Source organism: Aristolochia californica, unplaced genomic scaffold (assembly GCF_029961685.1).
Source record: "Aristolochia californica isolate CCGP_79_NKW_82.1479 unplaced genomic scaffold, dmAriCali1.0.hap1 SCAF_13, whole genome shotgun sequence".
NCBI classification, from domain to species: domain Eukaryota; kingdom Viridiplantae; phylum Streptophyta; class Magnoliopsida; order Piperales; family Aristolochiaceae; genus Aristolochia; species Aristolochia californica.
The window spans coordinates 3861868-3887324 of NW_027181804.1; the positions used below are offsets into that span (position 1 = coordinate 3861868).

Below are 25457 nucleotides of genomic sequence, written 5' to 3' on the forward strand. Positions count from 1 at the left end.
AATTGATAGCTTCATCTCTAATCGCTATCCTCACTATCGATTCGTTGAGGCGCCTAGGAATCAAAAATAAATTAAGCCTAGCCTGGCATAGACTTTGCCATGTTGTAGATATTGGTCTCGCCCAATCACGTCGAGAGTGGCATAACTATAGTTCATCACTGAATACTCCAATCAATTTTTTTTGGAACAGATACAGTTTCAAGCTTGGCTGGATGCCACCCCAAAGTCCTAGAACAAGACAAGAAAAAAATGTGTACCAAGACATAGTTGCCTCGTGCCCCCAATTTACTCACAATATATAACTCTTCTTCCTTTATCTGGGAGAACAATCAGCAATTCCACTGTTTAGACAGTTCAAGATTGCAAATCTGCAGAAAATCTAACCATGCAGAAACAGCAACATTTTTAAATGTAAACTCATGGCAATGCTAAGTGATCGCCTCAGGTGCAGAATTGCAGTAGGGTGTATGTAGGCAAACTATTTTAGTTGATGTTAAACACATGCAAGCAAAGCCTAGTCCCATGAAAAGCCCAGACAAACTCTTCCTCTTATCCAGTCTCAGAGCCCTCTTAAATATTCTTCCATAGCCAGGTAAAAGAGCACCGCATGCAAGGACCATCCAATGATCAAGCCCACTGTAATCGATCCCAGCAAATATAGCTCCAATAGCAGATGCCGGACTGGCAAATCCAGTAATAGTTGAAGCGGCAAGGGCCAACCGCCAGCTATCTGTAGCCCCAAAGATGCAGCTTGCAACCGCCGCCCCTCGTGGAAGTCCATGAAGTGAAACTGGAAGAAGCATGTGCTGCCCCAGTCCATAAGCTTTGGGAGCAGCAACACCCAAGGCAAGCCCCTCGGCAACAGCATGAAAGGCAATCGCACCACATGCAAAGAATGACTGTAGATTCACAGGCGTTACTGTAATCACCGAGGTCGTAAGATTGTCAGCAGATGTTTTCTTGTAGGTGGCAAACCTTAGGATGTTATGCGTCAAAAATTGGGAACAGAGAACACCCACTGATAGAAGCACCAATGTGGCCCAGAAACCCATTTTGGATGTTGCAACTAGCTGAAGAGGGCGCCATGTTGCGAGTACTAAAGCAATGCCGGAAGACACACCAGTGAGAAGGGGCTGTTGGAAGCTGAAGGCAAGGGCAAACGAAACAAGAATAACACCTCCAAATAAAGGACCAAGACCAAAAAGTAGTGAGACAAAGAAGCCTGGAGTGACATCTTGGCTGCACTAAGAAATAAAAAGTTCTTGTTGTTAGTGGGCATAAGACATCCAGAAACACATGGATGTTAGTAAACAACTTTAACCAACACACAAATGACAGAACCGCAAAATGTATTTGATGGGTTTTAATAACTGAGGGCTCAAGAGTTTTAAAATCAAGGCATGAGATAGAAATGGGGCTCTCCATTAGTTTAATGACAATATTTGAAAGCAGATTGTTGCAAGCAGCATTTATGAGAAAAGGGAGCTAACCTGTCAAGACTGAAAAACTGGAGAACCGTGCTCAGAGTTTCCATAAAAGCCACAGCCAAAGTAGCTGCGGATGCCACATGGCTTGAAATGGCTTCCTAAAATTCAAAAGAAAGGAGTCACATCTTACAAGAACAATAAGGATCCCCAACACAGTTCAAGGAACATAAGAAAACATTCTGATGTGGATGAAACGAACCAAGCAGATGATTCCTTCATTCATTAGGTACCTTGAATGCATCTGGAAGGACTTCTGCTATAACCATCCAGATCATACAGCCAGAAGCAAAGCCAGTACTGAAAGGCAGGACCTTGTGGAATGCATCTGCGCAAATGAATGATGGGACTGCAACTATTGGCTACAAAAAATACAAAACACAGCTAAGAATAGGCTAATGAAAAACATTCTTGAGAAATAAAGAACAAAAATGATGGTAAATCAAACTTTTAACTTTATTTGCTCACGTGAAGGAACAAATGTTACAAATTTCCAAAGAAAAACAATCACTACATTATAAGATCTAGTATAGAGCACATCCACTGCATATCTCAAAATGTCTTCTAGGATGTGCTTTCTAACAAACTAAATGAAGTCTGCGGCTGATCGGTCATTCACTGTCTCAGAACCAACAAAGACCATGCAAACTTTCCTTCCTCCCTCAAAACTCCTCTAAAAACAACTTTAGGGTTGGCGACCCACCCACACCTCTTTTCTGTAACCAACACCACCCCCTACCCCAACCAAAACTACAATCACATGATGTGAAGTAACCTAATTCTTAATTACTGTCGCTCCTAATTGTCTGGCAATTAAGTAAATCACACAACAATTTATTTATTTTTAAATGGTGAAGCTTTATTTAATTTGAAGAAAGAATACAACAGAGTCCCCCTAAGCAATAGAGAAGAAACTCCCAATTACAACAGAAGGGCGAGAAAACAAAATTTAATGAGTACACTATAAATTATCTAATAATATATCAACATATTGTTAAAAGCATATCTGTGACCGCTACACTCCACTATATTTACGAAGTACCGAGAGAAATTCAAACTGCTGTCGGCCCTCTGGTAGATGCCTCCGTTGACATACTGATGGGACCGTATATAAACGGACTGAAAGAAGATGTCCAAGCTGAGTTACGCATCAACCAGCCGAACTTGCTTTGATACCACGATGTTGAGACTTGAGCCGAAGTTTTCAGAGATAGGCAACTTCTGGCATTCGCAGCAGCTTCTTCCTCCCTGATCTCCTCACTGCCGTGCTCTTCAAGACTTCAAGGGCCTAGCTCCTCCCTAGGACTCTCTTCTTTTCCTCTCCTCACCTCCTTTCCCCTGCCACCCTCTTATTCCCTCCTTTTTGCTGCTTGTAACTAACTGTCCCTTAAGAGGACAGTATTGGAGTTGCCAGGTAGAACCCTTTCAGTGGGTACCTGAGCCCCCTCCATACGTTACCAAGGGTTCATCACCTTCAAAAGTAGCTGAGAAGAATGGAAATGTCACACAGATTACTTCCGTCAAGCTTAATAGACAAAATTATGTGGTGTGGGCTCAAGCAGTCCAAATTTTCCTTGGCTCCAAAGGGAAATTGAAATTCCTGAAACTCCTCCAAATCCAAAGACAAAAGAATGGGAATGAGAGAATTATACTATTATGGCATGGCTATTAAATAGTATGGCATCGAAGATTATGAACCAAGTGATTTATAATAAGACTGCAAAAGGAATTTGAGACATTTTGGAGAAGAGATTTTTAAAATCCAGCAATATGTCTCGTATCTTTGATATTTATGTCCAGTTATTTACTACAAAAAGGGGTAAAAAGCCACTTATTGAGTTGATTAGGGATATGAACAATTTGTAGCAAGAGGTCCTTTTATATCATCGATTGTGCTTGATCAACGAGAAGACAAGTAAAGGAAGACTCTCAAAGTGGTTAGTTTACTAATACCTTGGATCCAGAGTTTGATTCTGTTCAGGCCAAGTTACTAGCCAGCACCACTGCTACTTTGTTTGAGGGAGACCTGTGCAAGGGCAAAATCTATAGTTTCTCAACCCTCTGAGACTACCCCAAAAGGGGATTCATCAACTGCCTAAACACAATTATAGAATCCAGTAGAGGCTGAGGAGGAGATCAGAGAGGTAGGGGCAAGAACAAAGGAGTAGGAAGAGGCAGAGAAAAAGCAGGACAGCCTCTACAACCATGTATATTATAGTTGAACTAATCATATGTCAGAGAAGTGTTGAGATAAGTTTAGCAAACCTGAATGGGCACATCAGGTCATTCAAGAATCTAAGACTTCCTCTCAAAACAGTCAAGGATTGGAGGTGTTTATGGTAACAAAAATGAGCTTCAGAAGCTAGTCCAGCAGTTTGTGCAATCTAGTGGTCTCCAAGCCACCATTTCCTCTCCTGCCAGTGCCACCTTTGCCCATACAGGTATAACATCTAGTGATTTCATTGCCTATAGATTCCAGGGGACTGCTCACATGACAAATATTCTCATCTTTTCACCTCTCTGGGTTGTAAGGAGTCAATAGGATCTATTTCATTGATAGATGGCTCAGAGTCAAAGATTTCAGTGTTCATAGTATAGTTCAGGCCACTAAGTCTCTTTCATTATCATTTGTGCCCTACATTCTTAATTTCCCTATTAGCTTAATGCCCGTAAATCAGCTTACTAGATCCCTTCATTGCTCCATAACCTTCACTCCTTCCGTGTGAGTTTTCAGGACCTTTACACAAAGAAGATGATTGGTGGAGGGGTTGAAAAGAATGCACTCCACTACTTAGATGATGTGCAAGGCCAGTAACTACTTGATTTTAAAACTGCCCAGAGGCATATCTGTAGTACTTATGACTTGGTCATCTTTCATTAGCTAAGTTGTGTCTTCTTCCGTTCCTTGGACCAAATACCTTATTCAAGTGTGAAGCTTGTCAGATGGGAGAGCATCACAAGAGTGTTCTTCCATCTAGAATCAATGAACAGAGTTCTTCTCCATTTGTTGTAGTTCATTCCGATATATGAGGTGCAATTAGAGTCAAGAGTTTACTTGTTTTCCAATACTTTGTTGAACTTGTGGATGATTTTATTATAGTCACATGATTGTTTCTTCTTAAAAATAAGATTAAAATTTTGGACGTATTCCAACAGTTCTATATAGAAATAAAAATTCAATTTCTTTCAATATTAGTATTTTGAGTTCAGACAATGCCAAATAATATTTGAGTACTGCCTTTCAATCTTTTTGAGATTGAAATGGGATCATTTATTAGACTTCTTGGGCCTAAACCCCATGAAAAAATGGGGTTACTGAGCAAAAAAAATAGGCACTTACTTGAGATAGCTTATACCTTGCTTTTCAAGATGAATGTTCCTAAATTGTACTGGTGAGACGTTGTTTTGTCTACTTGTTACTTGATTAATTGGCTTCCGTCTGATGTTCTACAAGGCGGTATTCCCTTTCAAGTTTTGTGTATTGATCAACCAACTATTCCATCCCCCTCCTAAAGTTTTTGGTTGAGTGTGCTATGTTCATTCTTTTTCTCCATCTTTAGATAAATTGTCTCCTTGTGTAGTAAAGTCTGTCTTTGTTGGGTATTCTCGGGTTCAAAAAGGATATAAATGTTATGATCCAGTCAATAAAAAAATGTATGTCTATGCTGATGTCACTTTTTTTTTTGAGCACACACCCTACTTTTTAGGTCTTGCTAATTCCCTCGATGATTCTTTCATCCCTACTCCCCTTCGTGTCTGATATTGAGCCTTGTGTTTCTTCCCCTCCATTGTCTAATCCACTGCAGGTCTATAAATGCTGGCCAAAGCAACCAGCTCCAGTTTCATTGAGGTGATTCTTCCTCTCACAAAGCCCTCCACATCGCTTGATTTGTCTGGAGATCCATCATCTGATTTTATCCTTGATTTACCTATTACCTTACGGAAAGGTAAAAGGTCTTGTACCCACATCCTATTTCTGATTTTGTTACATAAGAATTCTTGTCTACCTCCTATGCCAAGTTTGTTTTCATGTTGTTTGTCTCGGTTATTCCTTCGACATATCTACAAGGCAATAGAAGATAAAATAGATGCCTTACGATCATGAAGGGCATGGGAGTTGTGTGATTGTCCTCCAGATGTCACCCCTGTAGACAGTAGATAGGTTTATAACAGTAAATACCATGCAGATGGTTCAGTGGAGAGGAATAAGGTTTGCCTAGTTGCTAAGGCTGTACATGGACATACAGAGTTGGCTACTTTTATACCCTTTCTCTAGTTGCTAGATTTAACTCCAACTGTATCTAATTTCCACTGTTGTAAATAAGGGGTGATCCTTGTACCAATTCTTATATGGAGATCCCATTGAAGAGGTGTACATGGAGCAACTCCAAGGGTTTGTTACTCAATGGAAGGAGTATACGTTGTATAGGCTGAACAACAACATTTCTATGGAGTTTGGTTTGAGGAGAAGTCATTCTGGTCACTCTGTATTTATGCGTCAAGGAATGTTCGAAGTGTTGTTTTAATCATGGTTCTGTAACTCAGGATCGGGACCCAACTCACTGGGATCGGGCAAGTCGGTTCAACTCGCTTGAGTCACCTGGCCGAGTTGGGCTTGACATTTCTACATAGTGACTTCACCAGAATTTTTTTTCCCAAAAATCAGTAAATAATCCGGAAAATGCTATATAATTACTTAAATACTGTAATGATTTGTGATGCATAAATTTAGTGCATTGTGGACTTGTCATGATACTTGTTTGTTTGGAGAAAAAAAAACACCAGTATAATCTTAATAGTGTAAGATTGACAACTTTTGGGATTGGTAGTCAACTCGGTGTCCAATGCTCCAAAATCTCAATTCGACGTGCAACTACCCTCAAACATGACACAACCTGACTTGGTCATATAACCTTCTACAAAGCACCTCGACCAAAAATATATTTCAAAGAAATATAAATAAATAAAAAATAGTATAAAAATCCTCACAATTTAATATATAATATCAAACATAATAGTGATTTTTAGGATATAAATTAAGTATGTGCAAGTGAACACACAATTTACTATGTTGTGGGGTCTAAGTATCAATTTGGTGTTAAGGTTTTGCAATGGGCTGGGGACCTGACTCGACATCACCCGATCCCGAGTGGGTAGACTCACCCAAGTTGCTCTGGAACCTTCTCTTTTTTAAAAACCATAAACCCCCAGAATAAAAAAAACATCCATTTTCCTCATTTTTTCAAATAATTTATCACTTAATACATAATAGTATATTAATTAAGTTAATGACTTATATATGTAATGATATAAGTTAATGACTTGTACATAATTAGTCACTTAATTTGTGATATGTAATGATTATATTACATATTTATTCTTTTAGTAATTAATCACTTATTTATAGTTTAATACATAATTACTCTACTAATTAGTTAATGAGTTATATAATTATGCAATTCTTTTAATTAATTAATCATTTTTTCTAACATTATTACTAATTGAACTAATTTTAAAGATTACTATAACTAAATTTTTTTTTATTCAATCAACTTCTAAACATGGTTGAAAAACTCAGTAATTGAAAATGAAAGTGGCAACCAAAAAATTCTAACTTGGAAAGCTTGCACATATAACTTACAAGAATGTCCTATACAACAAATAACACAAAAATTTCAAATTAAAATTATATTTTAATGTTTATAAAATAGTTCACGAATCAACATTTTTCCTCTTAATTTCCTAGTGACTATGTAGCTTATTTTGTTTAAATAATTATAAGCTTGTTAAACTAAGAAATTAATATTATAAACAATTAGATGTCAAAATAGCACATTCAAAGTTCGATTAGAGTAATTCTTATTAATAAACAGTCGATATTATTAAATAAAAATATAGTAAATTACTTAGATTAAACTAATCTAATAATATAAATAGTCACCTACATTATCAATTAACAAGTAAATAGGTTATTAAGGAAGATAGTTAATACTAATAGTTAATTACTAACCATATAAATAAATAAACTAATTAATCATTAATTAAGTTTCATGCATGTATAATTTACTAGCTCCATATATCAAAAATTCTTTTGCATCAAGCAAAACAGTAGTAGTATTCTTAAATTGCATTCTTAATGGTTAAGCACATTAGTCAAGAATAAGAAATTTTGTAACTTGAAAACATTGAAACTGCATTAGGACATTAATAATAATCATTATTTTTCATTAAGCATGTTCTACAAAGCATCCTAAATGGTTAAACCCAATAACAGTTTTAAGTTAGAATGCATAAAAAACATTAACAGTAGCCAATAGTCTTTATTAAGCACATTGTACAAAAGCATTAAGTAATGGTTAAACACATTAATCAAGAATAACAATTTTATTACCTAAAAACATTTAAATTTCACTAAAACATTAATAGAAACTTTTCATTTAATTTGCATATTCGTGCACATTATTAAATATGAAATACTAGAATAAAAATTACAATATAGATAATACAAAATAATACATAAAGAGATGAACTTATACGTTAAATTATGCAAAGAGAATCATCCATCATAATAGCATATTCTCCACCATAAATGCATTAAACAATTTTTATAACACAATAAATAATACATGAAAATTCTAAATTCATTAAATAACATTTTTGAAAAAAATGAGTCTGACTCAATGTAGGAACCAAGAATCGGCCGAAGTCGGATCCTGAACCACCTAATTCTTTAAATATAGGCGGTTCAAGTGCATAGGTGGGTTCCAACCCGAGCCATAAAAAACCGAGTCAACTCGACATGTTGCAGATCCATGGTTTTGATAGTTTATGTTGATGATATAGTAATAAGGATAGAGTCCTATTTGTAGCAAAAATTCTAGACCGAGGATTTGGGTAGATTGAAATGTTTTTTTTCGCATTAAAGTTAGTCAAGCAAAGAAAGCATTGTTTTTAACCACAAAAAGTATATTCGTGATTTTTTGACAGAAACTGGATTGTTGGGGGGCAAAACTACCAGAGTATCTTATAGATGCGAGCCTGGAATTACATGATGAAAGTAGTCCAGAAGTGAAGGTTAAGATTATGTATAGATGGCTTGTTGGGAAGTTGTTATACACCACCATTACTCACCTAGACATCTCCTATATTGTGGGTATAGTGAGTCAATTTATGGAAGACCTGAGGTGCGTTGATCTAGATACTTAAGAAAATTATTAGACATCTAAAAAGAACACCAAGTATCGAACTAAAAGATGCGGCTCACTACTCAAATGCTGATTATGCAGGTCCACCATGGGTTATTGCACCTTCATAAGAGGAAATTTAGTCACGTGGAAAAGAATGAAGTAAACATTAGTGGCTTGGTCAAGTGCTGAAGCAAAATATAGGGTAATGGCTCACATAGCATGCGAATTGATGTGGGTTAAATGTTTTATAACAAAAATTGGTTTTTCTGATTAAGAGACCTATGGAGATGTTATGTGATAATAGAACAACTATTTTCATCACCAACAATCCTGTCTTTCATGAACATATCAAGCATATTGAAGATGATTGTCATTTCATTAGAGAAATTGAATGAGTAGAGTCATATCTATCCCTTATGTCAAATCCTGTCAGCCACTGGCTGATATCTTTACTAAAGCACTTCCCAAGAAGATCTTTTGGAAATTATGTAACAAGCTAGGGTTATTTGACATGTATGATCTATTTTGAGGGGGAGTGTGAGTGATGTGAGACTAAGGGTATACTTGTAATGAGACTAGTTATTTATGTTACGAGATTTGAGGGTAGATTAGGAAGTTAACTTAAAGTGCTTTTTAAGTGTATTATTTTGTAAGGAACAATGTTGTCTTTTAGCCCCAACCAAGGTAGTTAAGGAGGCAGGCATTGATTTCATCCCTAAGTTCCTCTTTTTCCTCTTAATTGAAATTTACAGGCTGCTGGTTTCACCTGAATTTCTTCTTTTTACTTCTTCAAGACTTGATTTTTACCACTTTACGCTTACAATGGTTGGACTCTTAATGTTTAAGAAGAAAAACACTCTATTAGAATTATAATTTTCTAACGACCATACACATTGACTAATATTACAATTGCTTCTTTATTACTAACCATGCACCGCAACACCCCTCCTTCCTCTTTCTTTTCCCAATCCCAAATAAGTTAATATGAATGAATACGATTTTTTAAAATTATTTTCAAAAAAGGGCAATTTCTAAACTTATATAAAAGTGTTATTTACTGTGTCCATAAATATTCAAAAAGGAAATGCACTTACCTGTGGTAAAGAAGTGATTATGCTCCACAACATGGCATTTTGTGGGGAAACACCTCTTGATGCAAGAACCATGCTGACAGCTAATCCTTCAGGAATGTTGTGCACTGCTATGGCTAAAGTTACTAAAAGACCCTGGGAAAGTCCTTTGGACCCAGCAAAGGAAACTCCAACACCAGAGCCTTCTCCAAAAGAATGAAGAGTCATTATTCCAATAACAAGGACCACTTTATGTGCATCAGCACCCTTTATGTCTAACATGCTTACTTCTCCGAATCTTTCAAGCAACTGACAGAGAAATTCAGGATGATATTGCATTAAACAGCTTTCATCTATATCAACCAAAAAAACTCATAAAGAAAACTAGGTAATTGAACTATTGAGAAAATACAGAGGGTGAAGATTCACTTTTGGAGAAATATGAAAGCAATATATATTAAGGAACTTAATCCATTTGAAATGGTTCACGGTTCATCTGCTTATGTTCGTACTACTAAAATTGTTCTAAATAGTAATTAAACATTTATATATAATCATGTTGAGAGAGAGAGAAAGAGAGCATTATACAGCCAGGTCTATTTGTAGTAATAACTAAAATTTTAAGAAACCAATTATTCTAACTTGGTGCAGTATCGCTAACTCTCCATTCAGTAATTAAACCCCAGATACACTTAATGTAGGCCTCTGTTAAAAAGCATCATCTTAAAACATTACTTGTTCAGTGATCTGAAGTTTCATATAAATTACGAATAACTCAGTAGATGTTCCCTTTTTATTAGTCAAATGACTTAATGCTTTTTAGAGTAACCACAAATGAAGTTTGGAAGGCCGATCTATTCATTGATGAATTACTCATTCTGTATATTATAGTCTTTCCATTTATGGTTATGCAAATTGATTATTTAGTCATGGATGGAATGCATCTCTCTTGAAGTGTCACTACTAACAATTAAAGGTTATTCAAATCTTGCCTCCCTACTCTACAAAAAATTAACTGGAAAATCTTTAGAAAAGACTTAGTAAGAAATTGGGACAATCACCAAGTCTACATATGAGTTAGGCAATAGATAGTGAAAACTGGGGATGTGCACCTTAACACTAAATATGTGTCCTCCAAAATATCCGAACTAAAAAGTTTGTTTTTCTTAAGCTTGATATTTAAGAAAAGAAAATGTCAAAAACAATACCAGAATATAAAAATAAAAGCGATGACCACATGCATACGAAAGAGAAAAACAATGACAACAACAAGAACTTTTCAAATACTTACTAGTAAATATCCAATGAATGAAATGCTTCCCAGAAGAAATGGTGCTACGAAATTTAATTTGATAAAAAAAGAATTATGGGAACTCCACCTTCTTACAAAGCCAAATGAAAATGCCTCCAGTAAGGATTCCAATAACAACCCAGCTGTCCCCACCATATGTCTTGCCCTCCTGCACAAGGTCAAAGCTTGCAGCCAACATGACCCCAGCAGCCATTCCGTTGCACACTCCAGCCCATTGTGGCTCTAAATCCACAAAGAAGAAGGGCACAGCACCCAGTCCTGTGGCTGCAGCCATTGCAAGAGTAAACCAGGCCACTGTTGAAACAGAAACTCTACCACCATGATCTTTCCTCTCATTGAACCCATGCAAGGAAGCCCCTTCACCGCTTCCATCTATAACAGTCCCTTCCAAATTTCTATGAGGAGCAGGCCTAATGACACCTTGCATAGCCTCAACTTTGCCATTGGCAATAGCTGGGCCATTTACTGAAATTAGGATCACTAGAAAGAGAAGGAGTGACTTAATCATCGCCATTCACGTGAAATTAACAGAAATCAACAAATACAATCTCAATTCCTCCAACTATCTGATGTCAGATTCATAAGTCAAGCCTACAGTCATAGTTGACAAAGCCACCCGGACCCTTAGGGAGTTCAGCCAAAGCCTGACCTGCGAGAATTGCTTTTCCAAAACTTCAATCAACAAGACGAATCATCAAAGATCAGAGTCTTTGGCCAATTGAATATTTCAAAATTTTATGTGAAGGTCAAAATATGACTAATGGCCCCCAACTTCATTAAACTCAGCTTTTCTGAGCTCCGGCACTGAAAGAGATGACCATCCAAAGTACCTTCGAAATAAACATAGGCCAACGGCAATTCTCGCCAAGGTAGAGACGGTTAGCAAAACCACAGAACACAAACTGTTTTGTTTTTGTATATATAGCGGCATGTAAGAGATAGGCCACATCTAGGAGACAATATTCAAATGTTCCAGTATGATCTTCTGCACAGGAAGTTTTATGAGAAAGAATTTCCTTCAAGATTTTACTAATGAAAAACAGGACTACATAATAAATAAAAAATCACATGGTTTGATTGTATCAACCAATCATGTCCCCGGAGACCCTAATTTCCTCCGCGAAATCGAACTTCTCCCATATCAAAACAGATTGTCCAGGGAGAACCCAAATTTCCAAATAGACGGAAACCCAAAAAAAAAAAAAAAACAATTTAAGAACGAGCAAATAATAACAGTTAGAATAGCATGCTTCGACGCGGTTTTGAAAGAAAGAGGCACTCAGAAAACCAACAGCCGAAATGGAGAGAGAAAAAAGCTCACATGGTAGCGGGGAGACTGTGTATAATTATAGCAGACGGAAAACCAGATTTAGGTAGTCTAATTGAGGGTGGCAAAGTGGTTTCCCCACAGAACTCCCAAGGATAAGAGAATGACCGGGGTCGGATCCAAAATCTTTCTACGCCCGTTTGCCGTCCAAAATTCAATTTCTCTCTAAAAAAGCGAAACACCTGCTGGAGACGGAAGGAAAAAAGTGGGAAAAAGAAGAGGAAAACGACTTTCCTCAGAAAATCACAGTACTGCCACCATCTCTTTATTCATGATTCTACAGAAAAAATTTAACCAATTTGTGCCATATGCAATACGGTGACAGAAGATGATTATTTGAAAGATACGCAGTCTGCTGGTGCGATCAGAATGGATGGAATCAGGAAAATTGATGCGAAGCAGCTCAATTATCCCCTTCCGCTCATACCTTCATTGTAGGCTCCCAAGGATAATCATTAATTTAATTTAAGAATAAATCGAGTTTAATTATTTTATTTTGTTAATTCTCACTAATTTAAAGGACGTATCTATCAACTATAGTTTAATTATACAATCATATATTAAAATATTCTATCAAACAGGTTTTCTATAACTTTTTAAGGTTATCGGAATAGAGAGTAGAGTTCTGTTTAAGCTGAAGCAAACTCATCAATGGTGAAGTTGATTCCAGGCCTAAAGGACAACTTGTGCCAGAGACAAACATTTCTTGTCTTCTAAGCTAAGGATGTTTTTTTTTCTTCTTTTTTACCTAACTATGTGGCAACAAGCTGGATCAGCAACGTAATATTTATCGGTTCTTCAATGGGTTTTAGTAGATGAAGGTGAGAACGAACTAGTTGCACATCAAATCCATGAGTCACCAAAGGGATCACCAAGTCTCAGATTTTCGCATTTTTCTATCAAACTGGCAACTGTAACCATCTTCCCAATAGCCAAACCCTCACGGCGCTCGTTGATGAGAAGCTCCAGTAGATGAAAATGTGGACTTGATGGTAATCTGTTAAATGTTCCATGGATTCGAGTGTTTTCCGCAGAGATGGAGTCTTTGCAAAAGGTAATCGTTCAACACGGTCACCCTTTTCATGATCCCACTTTCGTCGTTCTCTATTCTCCATGTCCTTCAAGCAAATATCTTATTTTCAAGGCGCGCAGCAGAGGAAGCTCAGATAATCCACGAAGCACCAAACTGAGACAAATCCATGTTCTTTTTCACCCGACACTCTTGTTTTGATCAATACTGGCCTAAAGAACAAGACACTAAATTGAAGATTGATATTAACAAGACATCGCGAGTAAATAAGAAAAGTTGGTAGTTAATTAAAAGAAAACATTGACTTAAATTAAATTTGATAGTTAAATTACAAATTGAATGCATATATCTTATATGGAGTAAGGATCCATGGTCCATACTCCGTTCTCATCTCTGCCGCAATATTCTAAGTGGAATTTTTTTCACTTTCTTATACACTGAAGCAGTGATTTAACTTTCTCATGATACTATAGATTTTACTCCACTCTTTTATATTCACTAACAGATTTTGCTCATATTCTCGTGATAATTCATTTTCTCACAGATCACTCTCGGTATCAGTCGAGTGATACGGCCATACTTGCTAAATTATCTATTTCCTGTGCTTTCATCGCAGGTTCACTGTACCTGTTGTTAAATCAGTGGATCATCAATCCAGATTATGTACTCCCACTTGTAGAAGTGGGGTGCCATTCAACTAGCTTCATCTCCTCTCGCACCATCCTGTTCAAACGGAGAAAGACCTTTTCATCTCTCGCAGCTATTAGACAAATATCGAGCTAACTGTTACCCTGGATTAAGTTTGTTGGGCACCCTTTTCCCGATGAAGAAACGATTAAAGAAAGGTGCTCTGCTCAACAACCTTAAAATCTTTGGTTGGTAGCTGATGGCATTTTCTCGTCGAGACGTTCAGAAACGCATATATGTCCAACGAAATGCGATACCCGAAAAGACAAACACCGTCTAATCGACCGTTCCCATGGTTTCTATCTTGTACAAAAATTGACGGCTTGATTTCTCTCAGACCCTCTATTGTTCTTTTTTTAGCATGGTTCTCTATATCTGTTCTCTCTTCCCCTCGGTCCCCATTTGTAGCTTCGGAAAATCTTTTGCAGGGGAGGAGCTTCTTGAACTTATCTGGGTCGTCTTGGTTTGTGCTTAGCTTGTTGGCTGATTCCGCAGGTTGCTGCTATCTCTTAGCGGTTTTGATTCATATTTTTTTCTCTACGGATTTTTTTTATAAAGTCTCCGATTTTACTCATTTAACCGCTTAAAAACTTGGCTGATGCTTGGAATCTGAAATTTTAATTTGATTGTTTATACGATGGAAGATGATTGTGTTGGGTATTTTTCTCTATTTGAAATCTTTTTTTTTCTTAACGATTACATTCCTAGGTCGAGCTTGGGGCGGCTGCTAGTGGCTTTATTCTAGCCACATTTCTAGTATTTATTTATTTGTTTAACTCGAGGACTTTGGAAACTGAGTTGCTCAGCTAGTAGCTCCACCAGACTGCTGAATTCCCACTTCGAGAAATTTATTTGATTTAGGATTCTCGATGACTCTACAATTTGTGTTTCCTTGGCTGCTTGCTAGTATATATAAGAGTTCATGTGTACCTGCTTCAGAGATTTATGCCATCTTGGCTATGGTTGGGTAAGCTTATTCAGCTGAAACAGCAGCTTAACACTGTCTTCAATTACGTGCACTTATGTTGGTAAAGGAAGTAAATTTCATCTATATATTGCTTGGAGTTTCCTGGAAAATCTTTCTTGTGAGGCTTCTACTGTTCAAGGGCTTGCAGCATATTATTGCTTGGTTGAAGGTTGTATTTTTCAATTTGTAATTGTAATACGCATATTCATTTATGTAGATTTAGTTTCGCAGTGGTGGATCATACCAATTATGTAGAGAAATTTATCTTCAAAAAGTACTGTGCAGATTACTTTTTCTTGGTATGTGCCAATGAATTGGTGGTCATAAATTTTCAGAGTCATGGAAAACACTAGTGCATTAAGAAATCAGGAGAGATTGTTTAAGCCAGATGATGCTACTATAACTAGATGTCACTTTATTCTTCATTTTTGTAAACCAAATGTATTGAGAGAGAAGCAACATTTACAAAATGTCAAAGCGTCAGAGATATGCTCTTGGACATTAATCCTTAGCAGTATCATGATGTGACACTCATTTAAATGGTTTGGACAAGTTGTATGAAATGTAATGGTGGACCAGAAATAGGTAGGGGATTTCAACGAGTTTGACCTAACAATGGAGATGAAAAATGATAGAGGAGCAAAGAAGAATTCATGTATCCAGATGCATTATAGTCAGGAGGAAGGTTTGGACATGTTAATGAAAATAATCTTGTATAACTCAAATGTTAGGAAAAATTTCTTGGTTATTAAGTAGTAAAAGGCCTCTTAACTTCAGCTAGTCATTTTGAGGTGGACTTGCACCCAATTCTAATTTGGTATGAAAGCAGAGTGTTTGCTCTTTAATTTGTTACCTTCTTTTATTGTCTCTGTCTTCTTTTTGGCTTGTTGTCCATTTGTTTAGGCTTGGATGTGAGGGATAGTGATAGTAGGAATAATAGCATATTGGTTAAGCCAAGAAAAACCCAAATTCAGTTAATCATCTTTGGATGAACTTAGACCCAGCTTTAATATTAGATAAAAATGACTGTCATTTAAGTAATGTGGTGATCATTTTAGACCCATTATAGGCTCTGGAGTATTCAATGAGATGACAACCATTAGGGATAGAATTGGTGGTTTGGAGCATGACATGCCGTTCTCACTACTTCATAGATACTCTTGGTTATAATGACTAAGACGCATAGCTGTAGACTGTATTGATTCTCTGAGTGGTACTCATGCTTATATGGTGTCAATGCAGTATTTCCTGGACAGGCAACAGTTGGATGTTTGGGGATCCACTTAACTTTATATTAATTCAATTTAGTACTCTAGTTCTTGTTGAGGATCCACTTATCATGCTTTCAGATATTCTGTTCTTCTACCCTGGGTGTTTTCATGTACAATAGGCATTAGTGTAAAATTTGGAATGATATACGGTGCAGAGAATTTGGCAAATATTATAATTAAAGCTGTTGTTTGAGTAAACATTTTAGAATAAGGTTGTGCTGGTGAAAAAAAGAATAAAAAAACTGTAGATGTTTGTTACTTAACAAGCTGATGGGTTTCAGATTAATAAAATTTAATTGATAAATATTGTGCATTCTTTTGTTTTCATATGTGCCTAGCCTTATGGTTGAGACCCTGATAATGAATGCAGAATGACATGACATATACCGTATCTGTACAGCTTTAGTCTGAATTCTGGCTGTGAGGTTTTGCACATATTGAGTTTACTTGCTATTTTATTAGTGCTGAAGCATTTTAGCTCCAAACTGTCACCATCCAACTAATATAAATTTTTGGTCTCCTCTTCAGCTTATAATGATTACGTGATATCTGAGTTTCTGGGTGTAAAACATGAATCTTGGGAAACATGGACAGATGAAAGTGACTAGGATTTACATATTTGGGATCAGACCACAAGTGACATTACTGTCCATCTGTGAAATCAAGCCAATAGGCCGGAATGGTTCTATTGCCACTCCTCTGTCCTTGCCAGGAAAGCAAACTTTTTGCAAGGCACCTTTCTGACCAAGATTTGGTTTTGGAGTCGTGGGAATCTGTGAGAACTGTTCTTGGGTTTCTTCGTGCAGAAATTGCTCTAGGCTGTGAAGAAAAAATACAGAGCAGCATAAAGTACTTGGAATTTGTTCATTGGAAGGAGAAAGAAGAGGAAGAAATTATAAAACTCATATCTAGCTTGGGTGTTGTAGCCATGCCCATAGTAGCCAGGGTTCGACCTGTTGATCTAGATGCTGTGAAGAAAGTTTTCATCTCTGCAGTTCAATTTTCAACCTCTAATACTGATTCTTGCCTTTCTTTTGGGGATGAATTGAAAACATCGGCTCAAGAGCAGGTAGAATACATGCTTATAGAAGATGAGGATACTGCTTTGGTGACAGCTGACGAAGAAGTCAAATCTCAGGTAAAAGCTGGTCTTTCCAAAATATTTTCTACATTGCAGCTTAAATTGAATAAGCTCTCTACAGAGTTGGACTGCTTGTCAGAGACAACAGAGAAGGAAGTTCTCCAGAGTTTGATGGACCTATATTGGTTGTGTAACATACTTGCCAAGATGGACTTGATGAAGGAGTTTGTTCTCCGTTGGCAAAACATCTCAAATTCCATATTAACTATAGTTCAAGACCAGAGGCTCAGTTCAGGTATCTGGGTTGTGAAGCTAAAGCTACTTGAAGTGACTGGAAAGGTTTTGGATGCTGTGGGCTATGGAAATGTTATTCTTCCAACTACTTCTCGGGTGGAATTGCTTAAGATTTGGCTTCCATTCATCAGAACTGTTAAGCCTATATTGGATTCGAAGGCACTCGAGGACGAGATGTTTGAACACAAAATAGATGAAGAAACTTGTCAGAATATCGAGCATTCAATTATTTCTTTGGTGTTGGCATTGCCATCCAATGATCAAGCCAATATATTGACAGAGTGGATGAAAACAGAACAAGTGAGATTTCCCGACCTGAGCGAAGCTTTCGAGGTATGGTGCTTCAGGACCAAAGCTGCAAGGAGGAGGTTGGTCGTGGGATTTAGCAAAGTAGGGAATCCAACACTGGGCCTCGAATGAGTACAGGTGGTTTACTTTTTAGTTTTAAGTACTAAACTTGAAAAAGTGCTCGTTCTCCACTGAAAACTTGGGACTTGTCCTTTTTATAACTTCTGACTCTAGCTATTCTGTCTTCAGAAAGCCCTTTTATAAGCTAAATATGATATCTGTTCTGGTCATCTGCACTGGTAAGATAATATTGGCCCTTTCGTGTTATGAAGAAGATACAGTCAACAGGTCTAGAAAAGTTGTAGTGGGTTAGATACTGGTTAGGTTGGCCATGATCCTAGCCAGCCTCTGCTACATTATAACGATTTATTCAGAAACATGGATGAAGGCGAGCAGGGCTTGCTTCTGTCTCGATGATAAACCATACCTCTCTGATTGGGTGCTTAGAAATGATCAAAAGAAAGAAGCTGGCCTAATTTAAGCAAATGGGGAACGAGGAACTGTTTTCTTCCTTTATATATTGGAAACGAGCATTACAGAAATGCCTGAGATTTTCTGAAGCTTCAGTAAGAGACAGGAATTAAAATTGTTCTTTCATATGGAATTTTTAATATATTTTTATTATTTTTACTAATATTTTCTTTATTTGCCGGTCAATAAACAGGAACAAAATTCTCTTATTTTAATTAAATGGAACAAAAATAGTGGGCATCCGGCTGACGTGTGTACCACCACGCTACGTGCTATCCACGTAGCAAAAGCTTCCCTGCTGACCTCACCCCCTTGTCACCATCACACATGCCCTTTCGGATTCTTTGCTTGATTCGCTCCGAATACCCAGAAAGGGCACGCGCGCGATCCGGGCCCTTCCGCGCTCTTTCTCGGGGACCCAAAAATTCCCGTCCCTTCACGTCATCATACACGTGGCTCTTAACGAACGGCCGAAACTGCGGGCCCGCCCGGTACATATCTTCCCTGGCTCGCGTCGCCTCGCTGCCGTTCTCCGGCTAAAAGCGGTTCGATTCAAAAGCGTATACACGGGAGTTTGGGAGTATGCGCGCTTGGGGATTATTTTATGGATAATTACGGGATGGTAAAATAAGTGGAAAATGGTGAGGTGGGGCCAGGGGACATGCGCAAAATCGAAGGAGTGCACGAACTTCACATGGGGGTTCGTCACTTTTCGCTTGACGTAACCTCTACAGTCGCCGGTGCGCCCATCGCCCCTGTGTCTCCATTGATTGACCGCTAAACAGGAAAAATGGCTGGACCCTGACCCATCCGGGGGTGGATGTCAAGACAGAGACTTATCCTGAGAAGACATGTGAAAATGAGAGGTGGGAAGGTGATGTTCATCTTCCTTAATGAAGTTTAGTAGTTAATTTTAGATTTAATGATCAAATCACATCAACTAGACTAAACAAATTTGTTTGGGACAGCTTCAAATGCTGCAAAAATCATTATCTATTCCATGTTATTTAACCCAAATGTTCCATTATGAGGTAACTAATGTGCTATTACCATCATAATTGGATATGATTTGGGAACAAGAATCACAAAAAGAGAGAAACCCATTGGCCTGAGTAGCTAGGTTAACCAACAAGGTCACTTGCCTTGCAAGACAATGGAAAGGGGTAGGAGAAGATATACCCTATTTTGTGTAGTGTATGCACCCAAAAATTACCACATTACAACAAAATCACTATGAGAAAATGAAATTTTTTGTTTTAGGAATTTCCAATTTTACTATGAGAAGCTTTTCCAGTGAAAATTTTGTTGATAGAAGTCGCTAGTAAGTGTCGGTTGATAGAACTTGTGTAGTAAGAGTAGGGAAGTCGGAAACTTCTTATTTAATAGCTAAAACCATCTCCGATCATCTGGCAGAATAAGAAAGAAAATACAAGAGAAATATAATTTCTTTTATTTGGATACACGAGAAAATGAAAAAGAAAAGAAACTAATAATATTTTAAAATTAAGATTATTAAAATTTTCTCTCAAGTTCCTATTTCCTTTTTTTCTCTGGATGATTCTCTCCTCTTTTCTTTTCTTTTATTTGGATTCCAAACATTTTATTACAGAATCTAATTAAGGAATTAAACATCACATCTTTTACTTCTTTTTCCATTGAATCGTGTTTTATTCGAAGGAGCAACAGAAATATTAAAAGAAAACGATGGAGATTTACGAAACTTCCTCTTACGTCTTCTCTAATGAAACATGATCAATTGCAGCGTGAATTAGAGTGTGCATGACTTCCATATAAATGAATGACTCTGATGAGAATTAAAAGCAACTCAGAAACTTTCATGGATGAAACGATAATACTGGGCAAGTCCAAATCTATTGCCTTCCATGAAGCCTTTCTCCCCAGCTTCCTTTCCTTCATTAATATACTGCTGACTGCAATTAGAGAGCATATCTGAATCAAATTCTTCCCAACGCTGTAAGGATATACCAAATCGCCTCTACCCACTCTGCTGAAGCTTCTTTTCTTTCCGTCTTCACTGTCATCGATACCAAGGGAGAGGAATAAAACACTGAACATAAAGAATCAACGAGGACAAAAACAAGCTTTTAGATTACTCAAAATCTAGTACTAAGACGAACGAACGATTCTGATGCCGGAAGAGGAGTAACAGTTGAACCACTCAAATAGGGTATCTTTTTAAGTGGCAAATCTCTCCTTCACTTTAATGGTTTCTGAATGTTTTTCTCCAGTAGTTTTCAACGGGGAAGAGATACTGTAATAGATACACATTCCCCTTTTCTGACTCTTCTCCGTTACTGTGGGTTGACATGAGCAATGGCGATGGGTTTCCACTCAGAACAAGGATTCCAACGGAAGACTCAACTAATTAGATAATTTCATGTATACGAATTTTTACAGAGTCAAATTGGAGTTTCTGTAGTGGTTAAAAGCTTCTGGGAGGTACAGATGGAGGACCTCTGCGAGCTCAATCTTTTTTTAACATAAAATTGGTCCACAGTGCACCCATCTGCCCGTGATCGTTTCCTTGATAAAACTACATATGGGCAGTGATCGATCAATCCCAATCGGTCTATAGTGCCTGGCACTTGAAGCTTTCTGGCTCCAGGAAATAACAACTCATCCTGCACTTTCTCGTGGGTCTCCAGACAGATCGAAGAAGATGAAGACGAGATAGTAGCAGAGCTCTTCTCTCGATCACGATCACCTATGCCTTGTTTAAAGCATAATCAAACAAGAAGCCCCATTTTGCCAACTAGAAAGTGAGACGACCAGAATAATTACACCAGTCGATCCTTCTTATATTTATTAAAACAATGTAGGTTAAGCATCATTAATGGGAATGATATCATCTCATTGCATGCTTCGTTTGCATTCTGCAAATCATTAGCCAGTAGTACCCACGTAATCCTGGAACTCTTATAAGGCTTGAAGCCGTGTGGAGAAATACAAACTGAGCTGAACTCCCACTCTATGCATCTCATCTTTATGTCCAATCTGATATATAGATAGATAGACAGACAGATAAATAGATAGATAGATAGACACCTCACATCAACAACGATGTTGATTTTTCTAATTTTTTTTTAAATGATGATGTTTTACGGTTTCTACTGTTATTGATTTTACACAATTAGAATCCTACGATAATAATCCACTTTTTTTTTCTGTTTTACATTTTACTTACTTTTACTACATTTACTTAATTTCATGTTATCAAATTACTAAGTTGAATGATTATAATAAAGATAATTTAGAGGAATCTACATAGTTTATGACATGATTTGGTTTTTCTCGACTCTCCCCTTCAAGTTGGAACATTGTACGTATTTGTAATCCTTTAACTTGGACACAATGTGAATATATTTGTTTATCGACGAAATGGATAGTACACTCTTGAAAATCAGATTAGTAAAAAATGTGAACAACAACTTGATTATTAGAATATAGCAGCACGGGAATAAGGCTATTTATTATTATTAATGATCTTTCGACTAATTTCAGGTCTTTGAGATACGACATAAGAGGAGCAATGGTGTACTATAAGGACCTAGAAACAGTTGGTTACCCACCAAACCACAGGACAAACTTAGTCCATGAACTATTCAAATCAAATTGGTAGAGTGAGAGAGTTGAGAATCCAACTTTGGGAAGGTTAGTCTACAATGAACTTGAAATGAAGTGAATAATTTAATTCATTTTAAATGAATTGATTCAACTTCAATTCATTCTTGGGTATTAGTGTAGACGAGTTCAAGTGCACTGAAAAACAGATTCCAGTGTTAGTGCCCCCAAATGAAAAGTATGATATAAAGAAGAGAATGAGTAACCTTTTATAATATACTTAAATAAAATATATACCTAAACAGATAATTAACCAAAATAAACATGGTTACTACACTTATAAGTGAAAGAATTAAAATATACTAATATAATAATTAATAAAAATTATATTATATTACTTAATAATTATAGTTTTTGGACTAACCCCTTCGATGGTGCTTTTGGTAATTGAAAGTTAAGAAAACGTTCGAGCCGAGCCGAGCCGAACTGTTGAGCTGTTCCGGGAAACATGCGGCACGGAGTCGACGACCGCTTTAGCTTCGTCAGTGTCGAATTCCGTCCCGTCCGAAATCGTCCTCTCAATCTTGGCCGTTTCCGTCAAAACAAAAGTAGTATCAATTAATAATAAAAATAACTCTTTTTTGTTTTTTTGGTCAAGTTTTCCTGGCGCCATGGCGCACTAAATGGGCCCCACGTCTTCTTTTGTCGGCTACCGGACAATATGTCCAGTCAGCGTTTCCTGTTGGGACCCACGCAACAGTTCTTAACTTAAATTCCATTCTCTCTCTCTCTCTCACTCGACTGCGGACTGCGGAGTGTCAACCCTAAACGAAAGAAGAAGAAGAATCCTGACTTCCCTCCCTTTCATGGTCAGAAAAAGACGAGCCACCACTGTCATTTAATCATTTTAAAATATACCCATTTTCCACCTCACAATTTTTTTTCGATAATTATGAAGAAAATTTTTAACCGACATCAAGGTATAAGGGATCAAGGAAGAGAAGAAAAAAACATTACTAGTGCAGTCACAGTATTGAAAGATTAGTGTAATATCTGTTTCTCTCTCTCATCTACAGATATACACACTCGCATAGGGTATGCACAAGATATTAAAAACCGGTAGATTTCTCAGACATTCCTTCACCTGCAAGAGAGAGCTCTCCAAACGAGGATCCGATAGCTTTGTTCAAGAGCATCGCGCGCTTGCATGGATACTGCTCAATGGCCACAGGTAATTTAAGGAGGAAGAAGGAAGGAGAGGAGGAGATCTGGTGTCCTGGGTTTGATTCATCGATGTTTTTTATGTTTTGTCACGGGATTTGAGATGGGTGTGATTGATTCTAACTGGGTTCTGGGTTCTGGTTTTGAACGGATTTCATGAAATGGGTTGTGTGAGATCTTCTTCTGCGGACTGGTGTTGGGTGGTCCCTAGTTAGTATTTTCATCTTATGTTTGAGGAATTCTGTTTGATCTCTCAAAAGTGATCTGCTTTTTCTTTTTATCTCTTGCCTTTGTGATTCTGTGTGAGATAAAAGGAGCAGTTTATCTTCTTGCAGTGGTTGTAGCTATACTAGCTTTTGATGGTGTGATCTAGCTCATTTGTTTGGTTTGTCTGGTTGTTTGCTTTTTTGAATTCTTTTAGGAGTCAGGATGGTGTAAGCTTGTTGAGATTGTTTCTGGTGATCATGGCTTTATGGTTAGATCTTTGAATTTTGTGGGTTTGTTGTGTGTCTGTAGGTATTTTATCTTTCTTTTGCTTTTTTTATCTTTCTGGGTTTCAGGAAATTGGATTGGTGAAGCCCATGGAAGAGATAGTCCCTAGCACATGTTCCAGGCCACTAATGGAGAGGAGGACAAGACCTCAGAAAGAACAGGCCTTGAACTGTCCCAGGTGCAATTCCACAAACACCAAGTTCTGTTACTACAACAACTACAGCCTTACCCAACCCAGGTACTTCTGCAAGACCTGTAGAAGGTATTGGACTGAAGGTGGATCCCTCAGAAACGTCCCCGTCGGAGGAGGCTCAAGGAAGAACAAGCGATCATCATCGTCGTCATCGGCCACCAATGACTCAGCTTCTGCTAAAAAAACTTCTGATCTCACTTCTCCCTCCACCTCACAACCCGCTTCTCAGAACCCTAAAATCCATGAAGGACAGGATCTCAATCTAGCATTCCAGAGCACCCAAGAGTACCACAACATGTCCGATTTTGTTGAACTACCCAACGTTGAAAACAATAACAGCAACAACAACAACAGTACCAACCCCCCTTCAGCTGCTACCACCAGTACTAGTGGTCTTTCGGCTCTTGAGCTGCTCAGGAACGGGATTGCCTCGAGGGGTCTGAATTCTTTCATGCCGATGCCGATTCCGGAATCGGGCACAGTGTACCCATCTGGTTTCGGATTGCATGAGTTCAAGCCCACGACGAGTTTTCCTCTGGATGGACTCGGTGGTGCATATGGGAACATCCAAGCGGTTCAAGAGACAAGTGGGAGGCTTCTGTTCCCGTTTGAGGATCTCAAACCAGTTTCCAACTCAGATTTTGATCAGCAGCAAAATAGGGGACAAGGAGATTCGACTGGTTACTGGAATGGGATGCTAGGGGGAGGTTCATGGTAGAAGAAGAAGATTTTTCGTGTGTTATTTTCTCTCATGATGGGGTGACTTGTTTGGACTTGTCCAGAACTAACTGATAGGATACCTGCAGCTCTCTCTTCTTCTTCTTCTCTTTCTCTCCCTCTCTCTCTCTCTCTTTTTCTTTTTCTTTCTTTTTTTCTTTTATTACTGTGGACATTGAAGCTTATTTTAGGTCGGCTTCAAAAGGGTGTCAATGAAAAGTGGATTTTGGCTGTGAGTGAGAGAAAGAAAGGGGGGAGATATATAATTGATCAGATGGATAAAAAAGCCCGGGTTTTTGCAAAGGGCAACATTTCGAAGAAGCTCACTGGGCTGCACCATGGCCTTATTCATGAACTTCTGTCCTGGAAAAGAGATGGAAGAACGTCTATGTTTTCGTGGTTTGAAAATAATGTGAAACGGTAGCCAGAGGTCGTGGAATATGGCAGTTTGTAATAGACAAAAAACCTGTTTATTTTCTTTTGTTTCAGTTAAACATTGAGGGGATTGAGTTGGGTTTGTGATGGCCTGAATTCTTTTTTGAGCAGTTCTCTTCCGAAAGCAGGTCTGAAAAATGTCAGGTCTCACCGCCCTCCATCAGCAAGATTCTTTCAGCCATGAAAGCACTTTCCTGAAGCTGCAGCTGGGACGATAACTGGGTATGAAAACCAAACATCCAACTTCGTCCTAGTACTCCTCACATATTCAAAAACTCTCTCTCCCTT

The 25457-nt window shown here is 37.8% G+C and overlaps 3 protein-coding genes across 5 annotated transcripts; 2 read left to right on the plus strand and 1 right to left on the minus strand.

Moving 5' to 3' along the window:
* Positions 1-152: 152 nt before the first annotated feature.
* On the minus strand, positions 153-12682 carry LOC137948839 (putative zinc transporter At3g08650). 2 transcript variants are annotated; one of them, XM_068795019.1, is made up of 6 exons: positions 12375-12682; positions 11121-11702; positions 9766-10050; positions 1718-1846; positions 1491-1585; positions 153-1239 (listed from the first exon to the last, which is right to left on the minus strand). In XM_068795019.1, exons 2-6 carry the CDS (start codon positions 11565-11567, stop codon positions 429-431), a joined length of 1767 nt encoding a protein of 588 aa, XP_068651120.1. In that variant the 5' UTR covers positions 11568-11702; positions 12375-12682; the 3' UTR covers positions 153-428. The 2 variants fall into 2 exon arrangements, with proteins under 2 accessions (XP_068651120.1, XP_068651119.1); XM_068795018.1 differs by having other exon boundaries at positions 11121-12038.
* A 690-nt stretch (positions 12683-13372) lies between these two features.
* On the plus strand, positions 13373-18288 carry LOC137948693 (BTB/POZ domain-containing protein At3g05675-like). Of its 2 annotated transcripts, none has more exons than XM_068794832.1 (2): positions 13373-13434; positions 16864-18288. In XM_068794832.1, exon 2 carries the CDS (start codon positions 17015-17017, stop codon positions 18128-18130), a length of 1116 nt encoding a protein of 371 aa, XP_068650933.1. In that variant the 5' UTR covers positions 13373-13434; positions 16864-17014; the 3' UTR covers positions 18131-18288. The 2 variants fall into 2 exon arrangements, with proteins under 2 accessions (XP_068650933.1, XP_068650932.1); XM_068794831.1 differs by lacking the exon at positions 13373-13434 and adding an exon at positions 14491-14592.
* Positions 18289-23178: 4890 nt separating this feature from the next.
* Positions 23179-25265, plus strand: LOC137948258 (dof zinc finger protein DOF4.6-like). The gene is made up of 2 exons (XM_068794274.1): positions 23179-23342; positions 23893-25265. The coding sequence occupies exons 1-2, from the start codon at positions 23319-23321 to the stop codon at positions 24733-24735; spliced, it is 867 nt and encodes a 288-aa protein (XP_068650375.1). The 5' UTR covers positions 23179-23318; the 3' UTR covers positions 24736-25265.
* Positions 25266-25457: the final 192 nt, after the last annotated feature.